Genomic DNA, 21,800 nt, shown 5'->3' on the forward strand with positions numbered 1-21,800 from the left:
TGCAAAATAGTGGCAAGTTCGGCTAACGATGATGGCTCAGTAATACTGAGGTCTTCCGGCTGTGGCGGCCAGGGGAGATGCGACAGTTCATTCTAGCGCTCAGAAAACCAGTCCTTTACGAAGCCAGATGTATGGGAACAAGGACCCATTAGTCTTGGAACACAGAATCAAACCGGGGAACAAGCATTATACAGTACCATGAGGTAGACCTGTTTATTTAGCCAGAATAGTCACATAAGCCATCTCAGTAATGTGGCCTTGCAGGATAACCATGGGGCACACGGAATACCATGATGTGGGTGCCTAAATCATCGCTCATAAGGATTTCTGATTACTTCTTTTCTACACAGTATGTTAGTATGCTTCACAGGGGAATTGCACAGCTTACTATTGCAGCCACTCCTAGAAATGCTAAAGGAAAGTTGAAAAAAGGCACAAATACGCAGAAAATCCCAACTGTTTATTGGTTAAGTTATAATAGAAAGGCTCGTTTGTTATTATTATTTTGGTTAGCTACCAATGAAAATGATTTACTTGATGATCAAAATAACTTTGTTGAATGTATGGTTGCCTTCTTACGTATTATACAATATGAATCTATTACGCAATTTACTAGGTAATGTTTGTGGATTTAATTAACTGTTAATTTGCTCTGATAGTTATGTTATCATTACAAGATTTACGGCAACAGGTCATGCCAGAAGTTCATGTAAGGCTCAAATAAGCTGGTTCCAATTCGAAGAGGAGCTGCTATCACCAAATAGTTGGGCGACGATTCGTCGTACTCTTCCCACGTCAGTGTCACAAGTGAACTCTGTTGCGGAGTTGGATTGCTGAAACAAAAATAAATGTAATACAGTCTACAGTCTAATCAGTATTCACAGTTGAGTCACAGGTGGCTCGATAGAAATCATCAGATGGACTCGGATCCAGGGTTCATCAGTTCGGAGGGAAGGAAGGAGGTACAGTTTGTTTACAATTTCCGTCTTCCCTTCCACTCCCCCCTCCCCTCCCCCTTCAAATATTACTTGCCGTCATTCCAGCCTTTGAAGTTCCACAGACGTGTTTGATTTTAGTAACAACAACATTAAAATACATAAAACGTTGCGATATGATGTTAATGAATTCTGTAACTATTACAAAATATATGAAATATTTTATTGTAATAATTTAGCATAGCGTCAAAAATTGCAGTTTAAGAAAAGATAATCCCGAAAATTTGCGAATATCTCAAAATTATTTTAAGAACCATAACAGCAAAAAAACCTTCCGGGGAGGTCGTATTTACGTAATATAAAATCGAAATATGCACTCAAAATTATTAGCATTACATTAATCTCTACCACTGGGAATGCTGGTCTTCGAACTATGAGTACGCCAAAGTGTAAAGAAGAGGAATGTTGTTTCTTTCAGCAGTTTCTGCTTTTCTTCGGGAAGTCAGGTTTTCTGTTACTTATCTTTCTTAATGAAAGGTCTTGACTTGTGTTTCTTCAGTACTGGCAGTTATGTGAATAGCAATAGCTATTGGACTTTGCTGTTTGAAAAGCTCAGTAATATAGTTCAAAATTTCTTGAACATTCACACTGAAAATTGTACGGCACTGTAAACTACGCCTTTTCATATGCTATATTAATTTTTGCACAATTCTGAACAAACTGTATCTTTTCGAAGTTAGTGTAATGTTCCTTTGCAGAGGACGACTTACCAATTCTTTGATAAATTTTGTTAGCATTTCTTCTGTTGCTGATTACATCCACATCTACAACCATACTCCACATAACACCGACAGGTGTATGGCGGTGGGTACCACTACTACACATTTCCTTTCCTGTTCCGTTTACTGAAAGAGCGAGGGGAAACCACCTCTTTATACTTCTATTTTCACAAGCCCGTCTTGATCATACAGATTTCTTTACACTTTATTACGGCTTTCCGCCATCTTCAGATCTGTTGTAAATATAAATACTGTTTAAGCGACCAGGTTCAATTAGTTAAGACTGAATCTATACAGTATAAATGATCCATGAAATACAAAAATGTAAAATACTTATAGCCATGTATAGCACGCATACATAACGTTAAAATATTTTGATAAAAAATCATCGTCAAGTTAAACATGTGAGTACATGGTACATGTTGATAATACTCAGATTGCGTCAGGTGTTTATACAAGAACCTACTGCCAGCAGAGGGCACTTTTGCTAGAGTACATAGTAAACCAGTGTCGCTAATATAAAGATTAAAATGCAGTATGCACTCTTTTGGGTTACAATTTTTCTTCGGCTAAATGAGCTTCTGACATTAAAAACATATGCTGATATACTATATGTGAAATTGGACTCGTACTTGAAATCCATAAAAAGCACAAATACTATAGAATACAGCGCTTAGCCTGGTTAGGTAACATACAACCTTTTATGAATTCGAGTATAAAAAGTCTAAAAAGTATAACGACTAATATGCAATATGCACTCTTTAGTTTTGAAACTAAAGACAATGCATACTACATTTTAATCTTTATGTTGACGACAATGGTTTACTATGTACTCTAGCTAAAGTGCCCTCTGCTTGCAGTGATTCCTGAATAAATCCGTGACACTATCTGAGAATTATGAGCACGTACCATGTACTCACATGTTTCACTTGACGATGATCTTTTATCAGGATATTTTAACGGTATGTAAGGCTGCTTACATGGCTATAAATATTTTATATTTTTATAGTTCATGCATCATTAATACTGTATATACTTAGTCGTAATTAATTGAACCTGGTCGCTTACACAATATTTATATTTACAACAGATCTGAAGATGGCGGTAAGCCGAAAACGGCAATAAATTGTAAAGAAATCTGTGTGATCAAGACGGAGTTGTGAAAATAAAAGTGCCAAAATAAAATGATTTCGGACTAATTTACAGTCTTCATGTCTTCAATTGATAGACTCTTTATACTTCTTCGTCAGAGCCTAAGCCGGCCGTGGTGGCCGAGCGGTTCTAGGTGCTTCAGTCCAGAACCGCGTGACTGCTACGGTCGCAGGTTCGAATCCTGCCTCGGACATGGGTGTGGATAGTGTCCTTAGGTTGGTTAGGTTTAAGTAGTTCTAAGTTCTAGGGGACTGATGACCTCAGATGTTAAGTCCCATAGTGCTCAGAGACATTTGAACCATTTTGAACCATCATAGCCTAAATTTCTCTTATCTTACGCGAACTGTAAGTTGGCGACGGTACAACCGTTCTGTAGGTAGCTTCAAATGCCGGTTCTCTGAATTTTCTCAGTAGCGTTCCTTGAAAGAACGTCGCCTTCCCTCCATGGATTTTGATTTAAAATCCTGAAGCATCTCCATAATACTTGCACGTTGATCGAACCCATCTTTAACAAATCTAACAGCATGCCTTTGAACTGCTTCGATCCCTTCCTTTAATCGGACCTGGTGCGGATCCAAAACACTGGATCAGTACTCAATAGGGGCAGGTATGATAGTGTTCTACGTGCGACCTCCTTCACAGATGAACCACACTTTCCTCAAATTCTCCCAATAAACTGAAGTCGACCACTCGTATTCCGTACTACCGCTCCTAGGCGTACGGTCCACGATTAATCGACGTGGCTGTGTGTAGCAGGACACTACTAATGCTATGTTCGAACATTGCAGGATTGTTTTTCCACTCATTTGCATTACTTTACATTTTTATATATTTAGAAAAAGGTGTCATCCATCACAGCAACTACATATTTTGTTTAAGTCACCTTGCATCTTCCTACAGTCACTGGACGACAACATCATACTGTACACCACAGCAACAGCGTGTAGCCGCAGATTGCTGGTCATTCTGTCTGAAAAGTCATTTATGTATACAAAGAATAACAGTGGTCCTATCACTCCCACCTGGGACGTTATTGACGATAACCATTGTCTTTGATGATCACTCGCCGTCGTCGGGACAACGCAGTGGTTTCTATTACTCAAGAAGTCTTCGAAACAGTCGCATACCTCGAAAACTATGCCGTGTGCTCGGGCCTTCTCCAATAGTCTGCAGTGGGTCACGAGGTCAAGCGTTTTCCGGATATTTAGCTGAATTTTGCACAAGCGTTTTTACCAGCAACCTGATTCCGCTGAGACAGTTTTAGAATCATTCAAACAAGTTCTATACTGAGTATCTCAAAATCCCCAGTGCTGATTTTTGGATATGAAGTTTTCCATTACAAGGAAATTTATCATAAACGAACTGAAAATATGTTCAAGAATTCTGCAGCAAATCGATGTTGCCGATATTGGTCTGCAATTTTACATATCCATTCCATTAGCTTTCTTATACATAGGAATCAGCTGCACTTTTTTCCAGTCGCTTGGGACATTGCTCTGAGTGAGAGAATCGCGATAAATGCAAGCTAAGTAAGTGGTCAGTGCCTTAGAGCACTCTCTGCGAAACCCGTTTGGGATTGCATCCATACTTGGGCCCTTACTTTTTTGCAATTACTTCAATTGCTTCTCTATGCCAAGGATGTCGATTGCTATGTTCTCCATGCGGGACTGTGTGAAACGGTCAAACGGCGGTATGTTGGGACGGTCCACCTGCGCGAATGTTTTATTAAACGCAAAATTTAAAACTCCTAATTTACTTTTGCTGTCTCCTACTGTCGCACCGAACTGGTCAACGAGTGAAGCTTTTAAACCATTTAGCGATTTCACGTAGGGCCAGAATTTTCCCGGGTTCTCGGTAAGGTCTTTCTCTAAGGTATGACGTTGCTAGTTGTATGCTTCGTGAATCGAGAGTTTTACTGAAGTACAAATTTCTACTAATTTGTGCCTGTTAACGTTTGTGCGTTCTTTATTGAAGCGAGAGTCCAACAGTCTCTGCTTCCTCATTTCCGAATTTTATTAGTTAACTACACTCGATCCCTTCCGTCCTTAATCCACCTACATGGCACGTACTGATCCAGAGCGTGATTCATAATCAATTTAAACTTCCACTACGTCTATCATATTGGAACTAAATGATGTCGATTTATTGTCTGAGTGGAATGTTAAGAACTGCTTATCTGCTCTCTAGCAAAAATACTGGTCTATCCTTTTTGACGGATTTATTAACTTCAGTAACCGTCGTCGCTATGATATCATGGTCACTGATCCCTGTCTCTGTTCTGACACTGTCGATAGAATCAGATCTGTTCGTAGCTACAGTGTCTAAAATATTTCCGTTGTTTATGAGTTGCCGATCTAGATACTCAAGTCATATTTCGGAAAACGTGTTCAAAACTACTCCACAAGACTGCGTGCTGTACCACCGACAATGAAAACGAGCGTTTGACATCATTGGCCGGGAGGCCACTTGTGGGGCACGTTAGGCCGCCTTGGTGCTGGTCTTATTACAGTTGACTCCACATTGGACGACCTGCTTGCCGGATGGGGATGAAATGATGATGAAGACGGCACAACACACTATCCCTGAGCGGAGAAAATCTCCGACTCAGCCGAGAATCGAACCCGGGCTCGTAGGATGGCAACCCGTCACGCTGGCCACTCAGCTATCGGGGCGGCCACCACCTGCAATGAAGCCATAGAAGTCCCTGCCTACACCTATTGCATCCAACTAATAGGGCACGACCTGGGGATTTTGAGATACTCAGTATAGAACTTGTTTGAATGATTCTAAAACTGTCTCAGCGGAATCAGGTTGCTGGTAAAAACGACCAATAATTGAGTTCACATAGGCGTGTTAGTCACATCCACATAACTTCACAGTTAGACCCAGTTTTAACCTCGATAGACAGTCTAACTGCAGTGAACACTCGCCCACCTACGGTATCTACTAAGTCTTGTCAGTATATATTGCATGCATCGCTAAATATTTCGGGTATTTCAGTTTTTTGATATGGGCCAGTTCTCGGTTCCGAGAATGATTTAAGTGTGACGAGCTTCCCACTGGGCAATCAGTTCTGTAACTTTGTTACGAATACGTCGACAATGTATTGTTAAACTTTTGCACTCGAAGTGGCTTTAGTTTGTATGCACTGCGATTTCACTTCCTTTAAATCGACTAGCGGGCGTTCATCGCAGGACTTCAGACTACTGCCTAACCTAAAAATCCCCTACGTGCACTTAGCAAGTATTCTGCTACCAGAACATCTTCTTCCTTTTTGTATTGCCCCATGACTTATCAAGGGAAGTCTTACAGTTCTCTATCCCCATAACGTAAGTCCCTAAATCTTAGACAAGACCATCACAAAATCGAAAGAGTCTTTATTTGAGACCCTCCATCAGCTCTAGACCAAAGGACCCCATAAACTCTGGTTATAGTGCTGCAAATTACGAGCTCTGCTTGCAGCCCATGAGCGAGGCCAGCTGTCTTCACCGCTTCTGCCAGTCAGCCATGCGAAATGAGGATGGTGTCAGAAGAAAAGCGACAAACATCTTTGTTGCCAATGTGGTTCACAATTTGGTGCCGACATGAGCCACAACTTTCAGACTACTGCTCCCTGCTCTCTACATAGCCTCAGGCAGGGATAAAGTCTCCCGGCAGGATTACCGAGTGCACACTGGACTTATTTCCAGCCATGGACGCTTTTTCTTCCAGGCGCTCCCTAACGCACGTAACAGTGGGTAACAGTGGAGATCCTTACAAGTAGCAAACCCCTTCCCTACGTGTCTCCTCTGGCCCCCTGAGCAAACTGATAACTGTCAGCTCATAAGATGCCTGGGCCAGGCCAAATGGCCAACCTCCCATGGACCCTCCGCCTCATGTCCTCGAATGCTTTACGACCCAACACTCTGTGCTGATGGCGGATCACCCGTCTCGAGTACGCTGCAAGTTTCCCCAACAGCAGGGCCCTGGGGAGAAACAAACGATACTTAAGGTATTCTATGCGACACATCTCGTTCTCCATCTCCACTAAAGCCCAAGATCGCAGCCTGCACACGGCTTATCACGACCAAAACTGTATTCAGCTATTTGCGAACTGCAGCCAGCTCCTCCTGTGTCTGCACAGGACATGCACACACTCTATTCATCTTACTACTATGTATAAGAATAAAACTATAAAAGCAACCAGAGAAACCTAATAAGTATTTTGCTACTCTCCTGGTAGGTCACCAACGGAGGCTGAAGCGGACTGAGATGTGAACATCATTCACTGGGCGTTTATAACGAACGAATGACAGCTACGCTGCAGACTGTGCGAATCTACACTTTACAGTTACGAAACTGCGAGACTACACTTCTTAAACATGAAAACGCGCCAAGAATTGAACAATTTAAGACTAAAACTATAAAAGCATACAGAAAAAGCCATACATGTAGCTTCCTATTCTCCTGGTGTGTTACCTAACAGAGGTTGTACCTACTTATCTAAATGTATGAATTGCAAGATTAATCGTCTACAGAGAGAATTAAGTCTGCTCTATGTACCTTAAGTGTGAGGTTATTCATATATCCCGTATAAATTCCATTATATTTTGGTTTATTTAGAACCCATACATTGCGTCCAGTGACAAATATAAGTCTAATCAGTTGCATATAACACTGATCATTTTATGAAACGGGAGATTTTCTGACAGAAGCGCCAAAGAAACTGGTATAGGCATGCAGATTCAAATACAGATTTGTAAACAGGCAGAATAAGGCGCAGCGGTCTGCAACGCCTATATGCGACCACAAGTGCCTGGCGCAGTTGTTACGTCGGTTATTGCTGCTACAGTGGCAGGTTATCGAGAGTTAAGTGAGTTTGGACGTGGTATTGTAGTAGGCCCACGAGCAATGGGACACAGCATCTCAGAGACAGCGCTGAAGTGGGGATTTTTCTGTACTACCATTTCACGAGTGTACGTGAATATCAGGAATCCGGTAAAGCATTAAATCACCGACATCGATACATCCAGGAAAAAAATACTGCAGAAACGAGATCAACGACAGAAGACAGTCGTTCAAAATGACAGAAGTGCAACCTTTCTGCAAATTGCTGCAGATTTCAATGCTTGGCCATCAACAAGTATCAGCGTGCGAACTATTCAACGAAACGTCATCGAATGAGCTCTCGGACCCGATGGCCCATTCGTGTATCCTTGACGACCGCACGACACAAAGCTTTACGCCTCGCTTGAGCCCTTCATCACAGACATTGGACTGTTGATGACTGCAAACACGTTGTCCGGTCGGATGAGTATCGTTTCAAATTGTATATAGTTGATGGACGTGTACGGGGATGGAGATCATGAATCCATGGGTCCTGCATGTCAGCAGGGGACTGTTGAAGCTGGTACAGTCTCTGTATTGGTGTAGGGTGTCTGCAGTTCGAGTGCTACGGGACTCCTGATATGTCTAGATACGACTCTGATAGACGACACTTATGTAAGCATCCTGCCTGATCACCTGCATCCATTCATATCCATTGTGCATTCCGACGAACTTGGGCAATTCCAGCAGGACAATGCGACAGCCCACACGTCCATAATTGCTACAGAGTGGGTCCAGGAACACTCTTCTAAGTTTAAACACTTCCACCAGCCACCAGACTCCCCAAAGATGTACTTTACTGAGCATATCTGGGTTGCCTTGCAACGTGCTGTGCAGAACAGATTTCCACCCGCCCGTATTCTTGCGGATTTATGGACAGCCCTTGCAGCATTCATGGTGTAAATTCCCCCCTGCACTACTTTAGACATTAGTCGAGTCCGTGCCACTGCGTGTTGCTGCACTCCTGTGCGGTCGCGCAGGTGTACCAGTTTTTTTGGCTCTTCAGTGTATTTTCTGATGGAATCGATAAGTCACATTCTTTTCTGCGGAAATGTCTCAGAAATAGGTTTACCATTCTGATTGTTTCTTTAGCTACCTGATAATGCAAGAGTAATGGGATAATTTTTTTTTCCGAAACTGATCACTGTCTACGAAAATGTATCAAACAATATTCTGTTCCGTTACTGTGCCCGACTTGAAAAAATTGGTACTGAAATTAGATTGTAACAGCCAAATAATTTTGCCTGTAGATTCTTTTTGTGAGACAGAAAGTTGAAGAGACAATGTAGATTTGTCAGGAACAGCTTCAAGTTTATCAAGTTTACTGTTAAACCTATGCTACAGGAACGACTCACAATCACATGATTCCAGGTTCTTGTTTACGTATATGCTTCTTGTTTCAACTTACACGTGTGTGACATCTTCTTTCATATTGACTCTGCATGAAAACGATTCTAGCTTACAACTACTCACATTTAAGTTTTCCACGCCTACAATTTACGTATGTTCAGAAAACGTGCATTTGTCTTTTAATTGAGAATTCTGCTAATCTTCGAAACAGATAAGAAGCTCATTTAATTTGTTTTTCAACATCTTAGTGCTCTGGTAAAACCTTTCTTTTTCTGAAAATTGTCCTGTCCTGTGTGTGTCTGTATTACAGCTATTTATTTTCATTGTAATATGATGACAAAGCCTACATCATTGTGTGACGATTCCTCGATATATATAAATAAATATATTGTGATCCTGTTTTGTTTTGATTTCGCGATTACCTGTCTGTAAACTGGCTCTAATCAAAAACTGTGCCCCGCTGTCTCCATTAATCACAGGGAATTGTCCTTGTGCCTGTGACCCTCTGACACATTCAGCTAGGCACTTAGCTAGTCTGTTCTTTCTCCTTCTATTCAAGTGCAGAACATGGTCAGTGTGTCCATATACCAAGGGCAGCAAGACGTGCAGCACAGATATGTAACTTCGCTGTACTCAACAATAACCCCACTAGATCCATCTTTTTTTTTTCTCAAGCGGCTAAGCCATCGTCCGTCATGGTGATGTAAAAGCTACACAAACTCCAGTTTGGTATGTTATCTTGATCCTTTTGATCGATCCAGTACATCTGTTGTAACATGGTGTTCTAAGTGGATAGGCTGTTTTCTTCTCAATCTACTATGAGGAACACATCTTTTCTTCAAAATATTTCCAACAGCACCAAAGTTTTCTGTAACCTAGCTATATCTAGTATAGGTTTCAGGATATTTGTAACCTGATACTCTACATGAAGCTTTTCCTGTACCATGCGGCACTCCCACCACTGCTACGTAGAAGATCGTCTTATTTCTTTGTAGTTGCTTTTATTTTCCAACTAACCTTAATGCCGTTTCTGCGAGTGTGCTGCACCCTACTTTGTTGTAAAGTTGTCTGAGGCTTATTCACTTTTGTCTTAGGTAACACGTTGAAGGTGATCTATGTAATTTTTTCCTCTTTCACATCATGCTTGTTGCCTTTCCTCAAGAACATCATCATAATTCTGTTTCTTCAGGTAGCGTTCTCTGCATAATCATAAGTTATTGTTAATGGTCTTCGTAGGAAGTAAGATAATGTAAGATCTGTTTTGTACACAAGGACGCTAATATTTTTTTCTGCACCTGACTCCATGCAGAACTCATCAACCGATAATGCACATGGAACGCTATAAATTTCAGAACTGTGTTCTTGTTCACGTTAATTTAACAAAATAATGCGATTTCTACGATCAGAGATTTGTAGAAATCTAAATTTGTAATCTATCTTATAGTTGTTGTACGAAGTTAAAAGGTTTTGACGCTAATGAGTGACGTAAACTGTACACTCATCTGTATACTGTATAGTACAGTGTATGTTAGGTCATGAACGTAGCTGGAATTCCAGTTATCCCTTGTTTACATTATATAACAGCACGGCCTGTCTCTAACTTTAGAACAGACTTACGTATAATAATATTCTTGTGGAGCGCATTGAACAGATACAGTTGGGACACAAAATATTTATCTAAACCTTTAGGCGTAATAGTACGAATTCATTAGGTTTCTATGTACTTCATATTCGCGTTTTTCTCAGATTAAATTTGCGAGAAAATGCGATGTGGGATATGTCCGTGATGTTGTTAAAAAACTTTCAGGGATGAGGAGGGAGGGTACTTGAATCAGTGTGACGTAAGGGACCCTTGTCCGGAAATGACCAAGTCGAAAATTATATGCGAAAATCGTTCTGATATCACTGATAGTGGACTTCTTCTAATACTGGCTCTTTGCATTCTATATTTTGGAATAAGGTAGTATGGACCGAAGCAAAAAAAATCCAGTAAACATGGTCTCTAAAGTGTATTGTTTAAGAGCTATAAACAATTGTTCACTAGAAGAGATGTGTTTCACAGTAAGAAAGATGAACAAGTGATTATAGCTCTTAAAGTATGGACTTTAGAGTCCATGCTTACTGGTTATTTCTTTCTTGTTATGGTCCACACCACTACCTTCTAAAATTTGGAATGCAAAGAGCTTACAGTAGAAGGGGTCCACTGTCAGAGGTATTAGAAAGATTTGCGCTTATAACTTTAGTCTCGATCGTTTCCGGACCACGCCAAATGACCTCATGTTAATACATTTACCCTTCTCCGTCATCCCCTAAGGTCTGTAACATCACCTTGTAGAAACCACATTCAGTGGATCTCTTGCAATGGAGCTAGGAATAGACATTGCGAATAGCTAATAAAATACTGTGTATTTAATAACATTCACAAAATACTGAATACATGTTACGAAATTTGTTTAACAAATATACTGTGCTGTATCACACGCTTTGCACGTACTGACCTTAAAGTAGTCGCATGTTACAATGCTTTGTTTTAGTCCTGTTCGTTGTTGTTATTATGTACACTGAATGCCCTTAAGAATCGCATATTTTAAGTAACTGTGACATATTACTTACCCATATTTGGCGAAATTGGTCCACAATTCTAGCATCTGAGCTCTAATGACACCTTCCTCCGTATTGGGATCGAGTGAAGACGATGCAAACAAGTAACGCGTGTCGTCAGCGTGAGCAGCTCCTGGGCATAAAAAACACTCGAGGAAGTACCAGCGTCTAGTCACGTACTATAAAGCACCATTTTTTAATTACGAAACATGTAAACCATTTAAAAATCGTATTTTACTGAAGGAAGCGCTCATTTGCCAAAAAAAAAGAATTTAGTAAGGAATAATCTTTTTCTAAATCTGAAGTGTTATTTATGTAGATTCCTTTCAAGGAAGATTTTGATTCCCTATTTTCTAAGACTACCACGTACAATATTTTACCGCATACAGCACTTACTGTAAGCACAGGTTACTTATTTTATTACTTATGTAGGTGTGACGTTGCAAAATGTAAGGAAAGATAAATACGGTGATTAACTGCTCGCTCCCCCTACCTGGTCCTCCAGGGTAGGCGCTGAGAGAGCCGACGTAAGTAAACTCGTAGTAATACACGGGCTCCGAGGAATAGCGAGCCATGCTCCTGATGACAGCGTCAACTCCTTCCGAAAAGAAGAGGTGGGAATCAAACTGCAATACGGAATAAATGCTTCATGAAACTCTCAACACTTTAAGAGCAACAAAAATTACACAAACCAAAAATTTACTTGTCTAGTTGCACTACCAACTCTTCAACGAACGGAAACGCATGTAGCCAAATGGAAATTTTTTGTCGAAGTTACAGACATTTCAAGGCAATAAAAGCAGTGAAAATGTAGCTTCCACAAAGAGCAGCAAAACCAGAAGTACTAGGGAACCACTACTCCATAAATGGATAAAAGCAGTCAGATAGACTTTGATTGCTGGTCGGCGATGAAGATTGTGTTACAATAATTTACACTAACAGTTGAAACTTTGTGCCAGCTCAGGACTCTTAACTTGGATTTCCTATTAGCAAACAGTCAACTTAATCCTCTTTTTTTACTCAACTAACGGATTTATTGCAAGACATAAATGTTACATGCCATAGTAATGTCAATTTTCTGATGTTTGGTTCAAATGGTTCAAATGGCTCTAAGCACTATGGGACTTAACATCCGAGGTCATCAGTCCCCTTGACTTAGAACTAATTAAATCTAACTAACCTAAGGACATCACACACAACCATGCCCGAGGCAGGATTCGAACCTGCGACCGTAGCAGCAGCGCGGTTCCCGACAGAGAACCGCTCGGCCACAGCGTCCGGCTGGTCTGATGTTTCCTATCATTGAATTTTAATGAAAAGTGGGAGTAAAATATATATTTTTTTGATCCGTGCTGCCGCTCGCGTTGGCACCGTTGCTAGGTTGGCAACGTTTAGTTGGTATAGTTACGGTTGTCGTCTTCTTCTTGTGTTCATTGACGCCACTCCGTTTGTAAGCGTTATCTGTCCGCTAGTGGCAGCACAGGTGGTATCGATATCTAGTAACGATGGTACTATCTTTGGGGCGACGTTTTGGTGTTTCCGTGTTGTGTGAGTCGGCAGCTCGGTCTGCACAGCGCAAGAACACTCCGGGACTACGGGCGGCATGCATGCACTGCCGGATGGAAGGGCTGCAGTCGCGAGGGGTACAACCTCGTTGTCAACCGGACCCAGGAAATTTAAGTTGAGTGGACCTTAATTCAAGTAGTGAAACCTCCACCGTTGTGAGATCTCGCCATTTTCTTGCGTGTTGCTGCTCGCAGTCTCGCCGAGACGAAGAGCAGCAAGTAGAGCGTTTCGAGGTGAACCTAATTTGCCTTCTTCCACTTCTGATTATTAATGGTTGGAGTCTATATGTTATTATTTGTGAAGTTCAACCAGTGGTCTTTTTCCTGCCTAGTGGCCGCTAACGCCCCAGTTACCTGCCCTGGAACTTAGTTTATGTTACGGCAGTGTACTCTTCCTCGCCTTGCCACTGCTGTCCGGTAAGGCGTGTAGTTCGACAGCTTCCTTGATTTGTGAGCCAGGTGGTGTTTTGTTTTCCTACTCTGGTAGTAGTGGCTCCTTTCTGCTTCCGGATACTCTAAACACCGGAGTCTGAAGATGTAATGCTGGCAGCCGGTTCCAGCTTGGGTGTGTTATTCCATCGTTGCATTGGTCATCGGACGTTAGGTAGATTCGGTAAATGATTATTGGTCATGCGTTTAAACTGCCACTAGTCTGAGTTACCATCTCGCGAATGCAACTCTTGGCTGCCTGTTTCATCGCTTGCGAAGTTTTGAGCGACTTTCCCACGCCGATCCGTGGAACAATGTATGCCCCCCCCCCCTCCCTCTTGGTTTGGTTAGATTTGATGATTCTTTGTTTTAAATTTAATACCTGTAATTTCAAGTTTGACTATGTAACTGGCTCTTAAAGCATTGCTAGTCAGTCCTTCAGCCGTGAAACAGTTTTTAAATTATGATTATTGGGGCCTTCAACCGAAAAATAGTTGAATTTATTGTCATTAAGGTCTTCAGCCGTGGGTGTTACTTGTCTTAAAATTTTAATTAGACAACTGTATTCTAGCAGTGAGATTTTGATGATTGTTCTCTAAAAAATATTTTAATAACTGTAATTGCAGGCTGAAGTAGTTTAACTGGTTCTTAAGATTGCTATTCAGGCCTTCAGCCGTGAAACAGTTTTTAAATTATCACTATTGGGGCCTTCAGATGAGAAATAGTTTTGAATTTGTTGTCATTAAGGCATTTACCAGTGGAACACTTTTTAATTTATTGTCACCTTTTATTTGTTATTGTTTCCAAATAAAGTGTACGTGATTCAAAAATAAACTAACCAACAGTAACTGATTATGGCCCGTCCACAATCGCAACCCATTCCTGCCTTCCTAGGTACCGGGTCTCAATTTTAAACAGTCTAAATCTCTCTGTATATATGTTAATAAAAGGTATACTGTAAAAATTTTGATACTGCAGTTTCTAAATCGTGTGATTTGCTCCACAAAAGGCACTGGTGGGGTAAGAGGTTGTCACAGATGTTATCGTGTAATAATTAAAAACAAACCAGACAGTCTGCACAAATGAATGTTAAGAGAAGTAAATTTTTCTCATATACAAGAATAAATGTAATTGTAAACGGAAAGTCGCCCATTAAATACAGTCAGCGTCACACTTTTATTAAACAGATAACACATTTTCGAGATCATCGACTGTGCCAATGTGCCTACGGCCTCATCAAGAGGGATTTCCTGGAGAACATAAGACTTGAAACTAAGGAAGCCAATGTCTGCTACTGGTTGATAAAAAGTAATATAGTTGTGCCAAAATCTGCGACTGCTGACTATGATTTGACGTCTAATCCCAAATCCAGTGATTCCGAAGTTAATCTATTTATAGGAAGATCACTTGAATCGCAGTATTAAATCTTCTACTGTTCAAAAGCTGTCAACGTTAAGCTGTCCAGGCTTGGCACGCCCCACCGTTTGTCAACCACCTGAAAATATTATCACGTTGGTCACCCTGGAGCTGAAGTAATTCGCCGTGCTCTGTATGTTCCAGTACTGCTCCATTACAGGAAAGCTCCTTTTCATGCGGTCATACCTACATGAAAGTCTTCGGGCAGTAATTAATGTATTATGTCCATTCCTTTGCAAAATATGCACAAGACCTTCTTGGATATCATCTTCTGAACCCTTAATTGCGTCAGCAGAATGGTAATTATTATTATGAAGCTTCACAAACTGTAAGGGCGGACTGAAAAGTAATGCCTCCAGAATTTTTAATGTGAAAACTCTTAAAAATCGCATTTTTGCATATTTGGCGTTTCGTGAGTTCATTCAGTGCCTCTCACTTACCAGAGCTGTGGTGTAGTTATCCTGCAACGTGATGTCACTGCCGTTGTAGTAGAACTGCTTAACAGCATTAGCGCCATTCAGTCTCTCTTCTCTCGTCGGAAGCCGTAGATCACATCCGACTTTTTCGTCAAAATTCTCGTTCAGGTTGCTTACTCGCTCTTCTGTGGATAACACTCCGTTAGCTGAAACAAAAAGTGATCATTATGTGAGCATTATAGGAAACACTCCTGCAAATATTCTCTGAAGTTTTGTTAAGCACAAGCTCTATAGGCTGGCTCCGGCTACAAGTATCGCTAAGTTTGAAGAAAAATGTCCACCTGAATTCCCCGATATTTCGATTTGCCTTCCGATAGTAATGTGCAAGATTGTGCATCAGACTCAGCACAAGTTTCTGTAAGGAAAGAATTGAGTTTACTTAATTTATATTTCGTGGTGAAAACACATGGGAGGACAAAGGTGCCAGCCTGTGTGGCCGAGCGGTTCTAGGCCATTTAGTCTGGAACCCCGCCACCGCTACGGTCGCAGGTTCGAATCCTACCTCGGGCATGGATGTGTGTGATGTCCTTAGATTAGTTAGGTTTAAGCAATTCTAAGTTCTAGGCGACTGATGACTCAGATGTTAAGTCCCATAGTGCTCAGAGCCATTTGAACCATTTTGAGGACAAAGGTACACGAGTCGGTCGTGAGCTGTTGAAGTCCGCACATTGCCTTTGTGGCCATACAGTGCTGACAGAAATACGTACCTAACAGGCCAAATTCAAATCGTCAGTGATTTAGACCTTTGAACACTCGGCATGGCTCTGTGGAGGAGACGTTACGTCCGTTCCGTTAATACCGTTGGTAGTTCTGTGTGGCATTTTACTCGTGTGAAATAATAATTGCCTGTGCGACGTTGAAGATTCACATTTGACTCTGCTGACGTTGGAAATATACTGTGTGATTTTCGACTTGCTCTGACCCATGCGTGTTCCGTCCTTAACCATTCCACGTCCTAGGTCAGTTACCTGCTTCTAATTTCAGTACAGATTTACCTGAAAGAGATTATTAAGATATCGAATCTGCACTAGCAACATATTTTATTTTTGTAGACTGTACTCGGCGGACATGGCTCAGAATCAGACCAAAGGTCACCTGACCGAAAATCACTACAGGCCACTAAATTCGCCGTTGACAAAATGTTACACAAAGTGTAAGCGCACCTTGCTTTACGTCTGTTCAGCTCAGCTTTCACTCTGAGAAGAAAAATTTGCATTAACCTGCATTTGTCATTTATTTTAAAACAACTTAAACTGAGATGGCAGCAGAGATAATACTGCTGTAGGGGACGCCTAACCGATAGTAAATGGTATTTGACGTGAAAAATAAAGAGGAAACATAGAACATCGAAACTAAACGGGAAAAGTTACGGTGCAACTAAGGGAGGAGCAGTATATAATAAGATGGTTCAAATGGCTCTGAGCACTATGGGACTTAACATCTGAGGTCATTAGTCCCCTAGAACTTAGAACTACTTAAACCTAACTAACCTAAGGACATCAAACACATCCATGCCGGAGGAGGATTCGAACTTGCGACCGTAGCGGTCACGCGATATAATAAGACACTGGAGTAATTAGTCAGAAACGGGGAAATGCTACGCTATCCAGGCTGATTTCCCGGACATCGGCAGACAGACACAGATGTGGCAGCGGCTGTAGCACCTCTTGTGCACCTACCGTCGTCTGGGATCTTTACTTCATAGGCTGCCGTGGACAAAGAACGACCAAAAACTTCATAGCACAGCTCGCTTGAAGTCAGTAGGAGACAGTCGTGCACAGTCGCTCTTAGGTCCAAATCCTAAGCGAATAATGTACTCATCTTGACACAGTATTTCAATGGACCAACTGGTCGTCGTCTTCAGGTGATTGTGATGATGCAGAATCTCGCCGGAATTGAGTCTCCAACAGAATTGGCAGGTGCTTTGTACACCGCAGCCGGCGCACAGCTCGTGCAAGAGCAGCAGCGCTGCTGCCCTGAACCACAAGTGAAGTAGCACTGCAACGGTGGAAGAAATGGACTAAACCATATGTCGTTAGCAGAACACTAATTAAAAGAATCCACTGCTGGAAATGACGACCGTTGTTTAATACAAGACGAAATAGGTCTCAACATCTTACTTAAAGGGAAAACCGTTTCCCTAATAATAATACACTACTGGCCATTAAAATTGCTACACCACGAAGATGACGTGCTACAGACGCGACATTTAATCGACAGGAAGAAGATGCTGTGAGATGCAAAAGATTAGCTTTTCAGACCATTCACACAAGGTTGGCGCAGATGGGTGGCCACACCTAAAACATGCTGACATGAGGAAAGTTTCCAACCGATCTCTCATACACAAACAGCAGTTGACCGGCGTTGCCTGATGATGCCTCGTGTAAGGAGAAGAAATGCATACCATCACGTTTCCAACATTGATAAAGGTCGGATTTTAGCCTATCGCGATTGCGGTTTATCGTATCTCGACATTGCTGCTCGTGTTGGTAGAGATCAAAATGGTTCAAATGGCTCTGAGCACTATGGGACTTAACATTTGTGGTCATCAGTCCCCTAGAACTTAGAACTACTGAAACCTAAGTAACCTAAGGACATCACACATATCGATCCCCGAGGCACGATTCGAACCTGCGACCGTAGCGGTCACGCGGTTCCAGACTGAAGTGCCTAGAACCGCATGGCCACACTGGCCGGCTAGTAGAGATCCAATGACTGTTAGCAGGATATGGAATCGGTGGGTTCAGGAGGATCATACGGAACGCCGTGCTGGATCCCAATGGTCTCGTATTACTAGCAGTCGAGATAACAGGCATCTTATCCGCATGGCTGTAACGGATCGTGCAGTCATGTCTCGATCCCTGAGTCAACAGACGGGGAGGTTTGCAGGACAACAACCATCTGCACGAACAGTTGGACGACGTTTGCAGCAGCTTGGACTACCAGCCCGGAGACCATGGCTGCGGTTACCCTTGACGCTGCATCACAGACAGGAGCACCTGCGATGGTGTACTCAACGACGAACCTGGGTGCACGAATGGCAAAACGTCATTTTTTCGTATGAATCCAGGTTCTGTTTACAGCATCATGATGGTCACATCTGTGTTTGGTGACATCGCGGTGAACGCACATTGGAAGCGTGTATTCGTCATCGCCATACTGGCGTATCACCCGGCGTGTTGGTATGGGGTGCCATTGGTTACACGTCTCTGTTACCTCTTGTTCGCATTGACGGAACTTTGAACAGTGGACGTTACATTTCAGATTTGTTACGACCGGTGGCTCTACCCTTCATTCGATGCCTGCGAAACCCTACATTTCAGCAGGTGAATGCACGACCGCATGTTGCAGGTCCTGTACGGGCCTTTCTGGATACAGAAAATGTTCGACTGCTGCTCTGGCGAGCACATTCTCCAGATCTCTTACCAATTGAAAACGTCTGGTCAATGGTGGCCGAGCAACTGGCTCGTCACAATACGCCAGTCACTACTCTTGATGAACTGTGGTATCGTGTTGAAGCTGCATGTGCAGCTGTACTCGTACACGCCATCCAAGCTCGCTTTCACTCAATGTCAAGGCGTATCAAGGCCGTTATTACGGCCAGAGGTGGTTGTTCTGGGTACTGATTTCGCAGGATCTATGCACCGAAATTGCGTGAAAATGTAATCACATGTCAGATCTAGTATAATATATTTGTCCAATGAATACCCGTTTATCATCTGCATTTCTCCTTGGTGTAGCAATTTTAATGGCCAGTAGTGTATTATCAAATAATCAAATTTCAGTAGATTCCCTTGGAACACATTCCCAGCAGCGAGCAGCAGGAGTGACAATTTACGTCTCATTATAAAACATCTTTTGTCGCTCATTACGACGTTGCTCTGCCACTGCGGATTTGTCTGGCTGGAGTAAATGAGTGTGACAGATGCGTTCTACACACTGGTCCTGAATCGGACGGATAGCCTGGCCAATATAAGGTATCACACAATGACAAGGAATATTGCATCATCTGGGTTTCTTCAGTTTCAAATCATTCTTTACTTATCCAAGACGGGCTGTAATCTTAGCCGGGCGCGTGAATACACTTTTGTTGTCAAACCTCTGTAAAATTTTTGGAATTGTCGTGGATATACTACCAGGAAACGACAAAAAAGCAACAGATTTGCAAGTATCCTCTGATGCTTTCCCCGGCAGTTCGAAGTGAGGAGCGCGATACACGCTGAGGTGGCGAAAGCATGAGATATCTCTTAATATGGCGTAGGACCTCCTTTTACTTGGCGTGGTGGAGCAATGCGACATGGCATCGACTTAACATGTCGTTGATAGACCTCTGCAGAAATACTGAGTCATGCTGCCTCCATAATTGCGAAAGTGATGCCGCTGCAGCATTTTTGTGCATGACCTCTAGATTACGTCCTATTAATGTTCGATGAGATTCATGTCGGGCGATCTGGTTGGGCAAATCATTTGTTCGAAATGTCCAGAACGTTCTTAAAAACAATCGCAAACAACTGTAGCCCGGGCACATTATCATCCATAAAAATTCCATCGTTTAATGGGTGCAGATGGTCTCCAAGTAGCAGAATATCATTTCTGGTAAATGGTCAGTTCAATTGGACAAGAGAACCCAGTCCATTACATGTAAACACAGCCGACACCATCTTGAAGCCACCACTAGCTTGCACATTGCCTTGTTAACAAACTGGATCCATGCCTTTGTGGGGTCTGCTCTACACTCCACATCTATCGTAAGCTCATACCAAATGAAGTCAGGAGTCATCTGAGCAGGCCACGGTTTTGCGATCGTCTGAGATCGAACCGGTACCGTCACGAGCAAAAGAGAGGCGCTGCAGGTGAAGTCGTGCTGTCAGCAAAGACATTCGCGTCAGTTATCTGCTGCTATAGCCCATTAATGTCAGATTTCGCCTCTCTGTTCGTCGTACGTCTCACATTGCCTGAAATTTGGTATTCTCGGCACACTCTTGACACTGTGGAACTCGGAATATTGAATTCCCAGACGATCTCCGAAATAGAATGACTCATGCGTCTAATTCCTACCACCATTCCACGTTCAAAGTCTGTTAAATCCCATCGCGCGGCGACTGTTATGTCAGAAACCTTTTCACATGAAACACCTGAGTACAAATGACAGTTTCGCCAATACACTGGCATTTTTTACCCTGTGTACGCGACATTTCCGCCGTCCGTGTATGTTCGTGTAACTATCCCATGACTTTTATCACCTCACTGTATTTGTTGGGCAGTATAAACATTCTGTTTGAAAACAACTTTAAGACGGTCCAACTCCCGTTTCAGTATGCGTAGGTTCACGATATACACTATGCCCCAAAGTCCCATCGCCATTTCTGTCAACCAAAACATCAAGAAAAGAAAGTTCGCCATCCTTTTCAACTTTCATTGTAAATTTGACACTAGGATGGAGACTATTAAAATGATAAAAAGTCGTAATACACATTTCTTAAGTGAGTGACGACGGCTCCTTGACGTTTGTTTCGGTGCGGATGCAGTAATATCGTCCGAACTCATGCAGGAATCAATAATTTGTATGTAGGGGTCAATGGACGAGGGACACGTGTGCGATAAATTGAGGATTTTCGTCAGGCAAAATGCGTATCCTGATGGCCGAGATGGTTCCGGCAACCGTCCTAGAGAAGTGGTGTATCCGGTTTCGAGTTCCGGCCCGCCACAAGTTATGAGCTTTCGCCATTGTTAATGCACTGTGCGGCTGGAAGTAGAAGTCACGATTTTCCACTAATCCTTTTCATTTACTTCGCCACCATCTATTTCATATAAATTGAGACGTTCTGTTCCCGTGCGTGCCTTGTGGGCGAGATTTCAATCCTTTTCATGAAAGTGATTATTAAATCTTGGGATGAGATGAGTGATGTTAATAACTGTTAAGCATCTTCCCTCTTAACACGCGGAGCTTTTGTTACAAGCTTTGCAAATGCGTATCCTGTTTGCCCCAGGTAGTTTCACAATCACAAACCGTAAGGTACGAGAAGGGGATCATATACCGTGGAACGATTCTGGTGGAAATCTGGGCTTGGGTGAAAGGTTTCTGAGTTAACTGCCCCTCTCCCTGAGAACAAACTATGTATGTGTGCATGATGTGTTCCTATACAGTCCGCTATACAATAGACTTCTATAAAACACCTGACGTGTAGCACTTTTAATTCTTGGACTGAGAGCCGGTAAAGAAAAAAGGGA

The 21,800-nt window shown here is 42.2% G+C and overlaps 1 protein-coding gene across 1 annotated transcript in view; it reads right to left on the bottom strand.

Moving 5' to 3' along the window:
• Window positions 1-439: 439 nt before the first annotated feature.
• Window positions 440-21,800, bottom strand: part of LOC126320758 (esterase FE4-like) — a 68,491-nt gene continuing 47,130 nt past the window's right edge. The window contains exons 8-11 of the mRNA XM_049994109.1: window positions 15,534-15,715; window positions 12,177-12,309; window positions 11,696-11,816; window positions 440-833 (exon numbers count right to left, since the gene is read on the bottom strand). Coding sequence (XP_049850066.1) covers window positions 680-833; window positions 11,696-11,816; window positions 12,177-12,309; window positions 15,534-15,715 — 590 coding nt within the window. The 3' untranslated portion in view covers window positions 440-679. The remainder of the gene's footprint in view (window positions 834-11,695; window positions 11,817-12,176; window positions 12,310-15,533; window positions 15,716-21,800) is intronic.

This window comes from Schistocerca gregaria, chromosome 2, assembly GCF_023897955.1.
Source record: "Schistocerca gregaria isolate iqSchGreg1 chromosome 2, iqSchGreg1.2, whole genome shotgun sequence".
Lineage (NCBI taxonomy): Eukaryota > Metazoa > Arthropoda > Insecta > Orthoptera > Acrididae > Schistocerca > Schistocerca gregaria.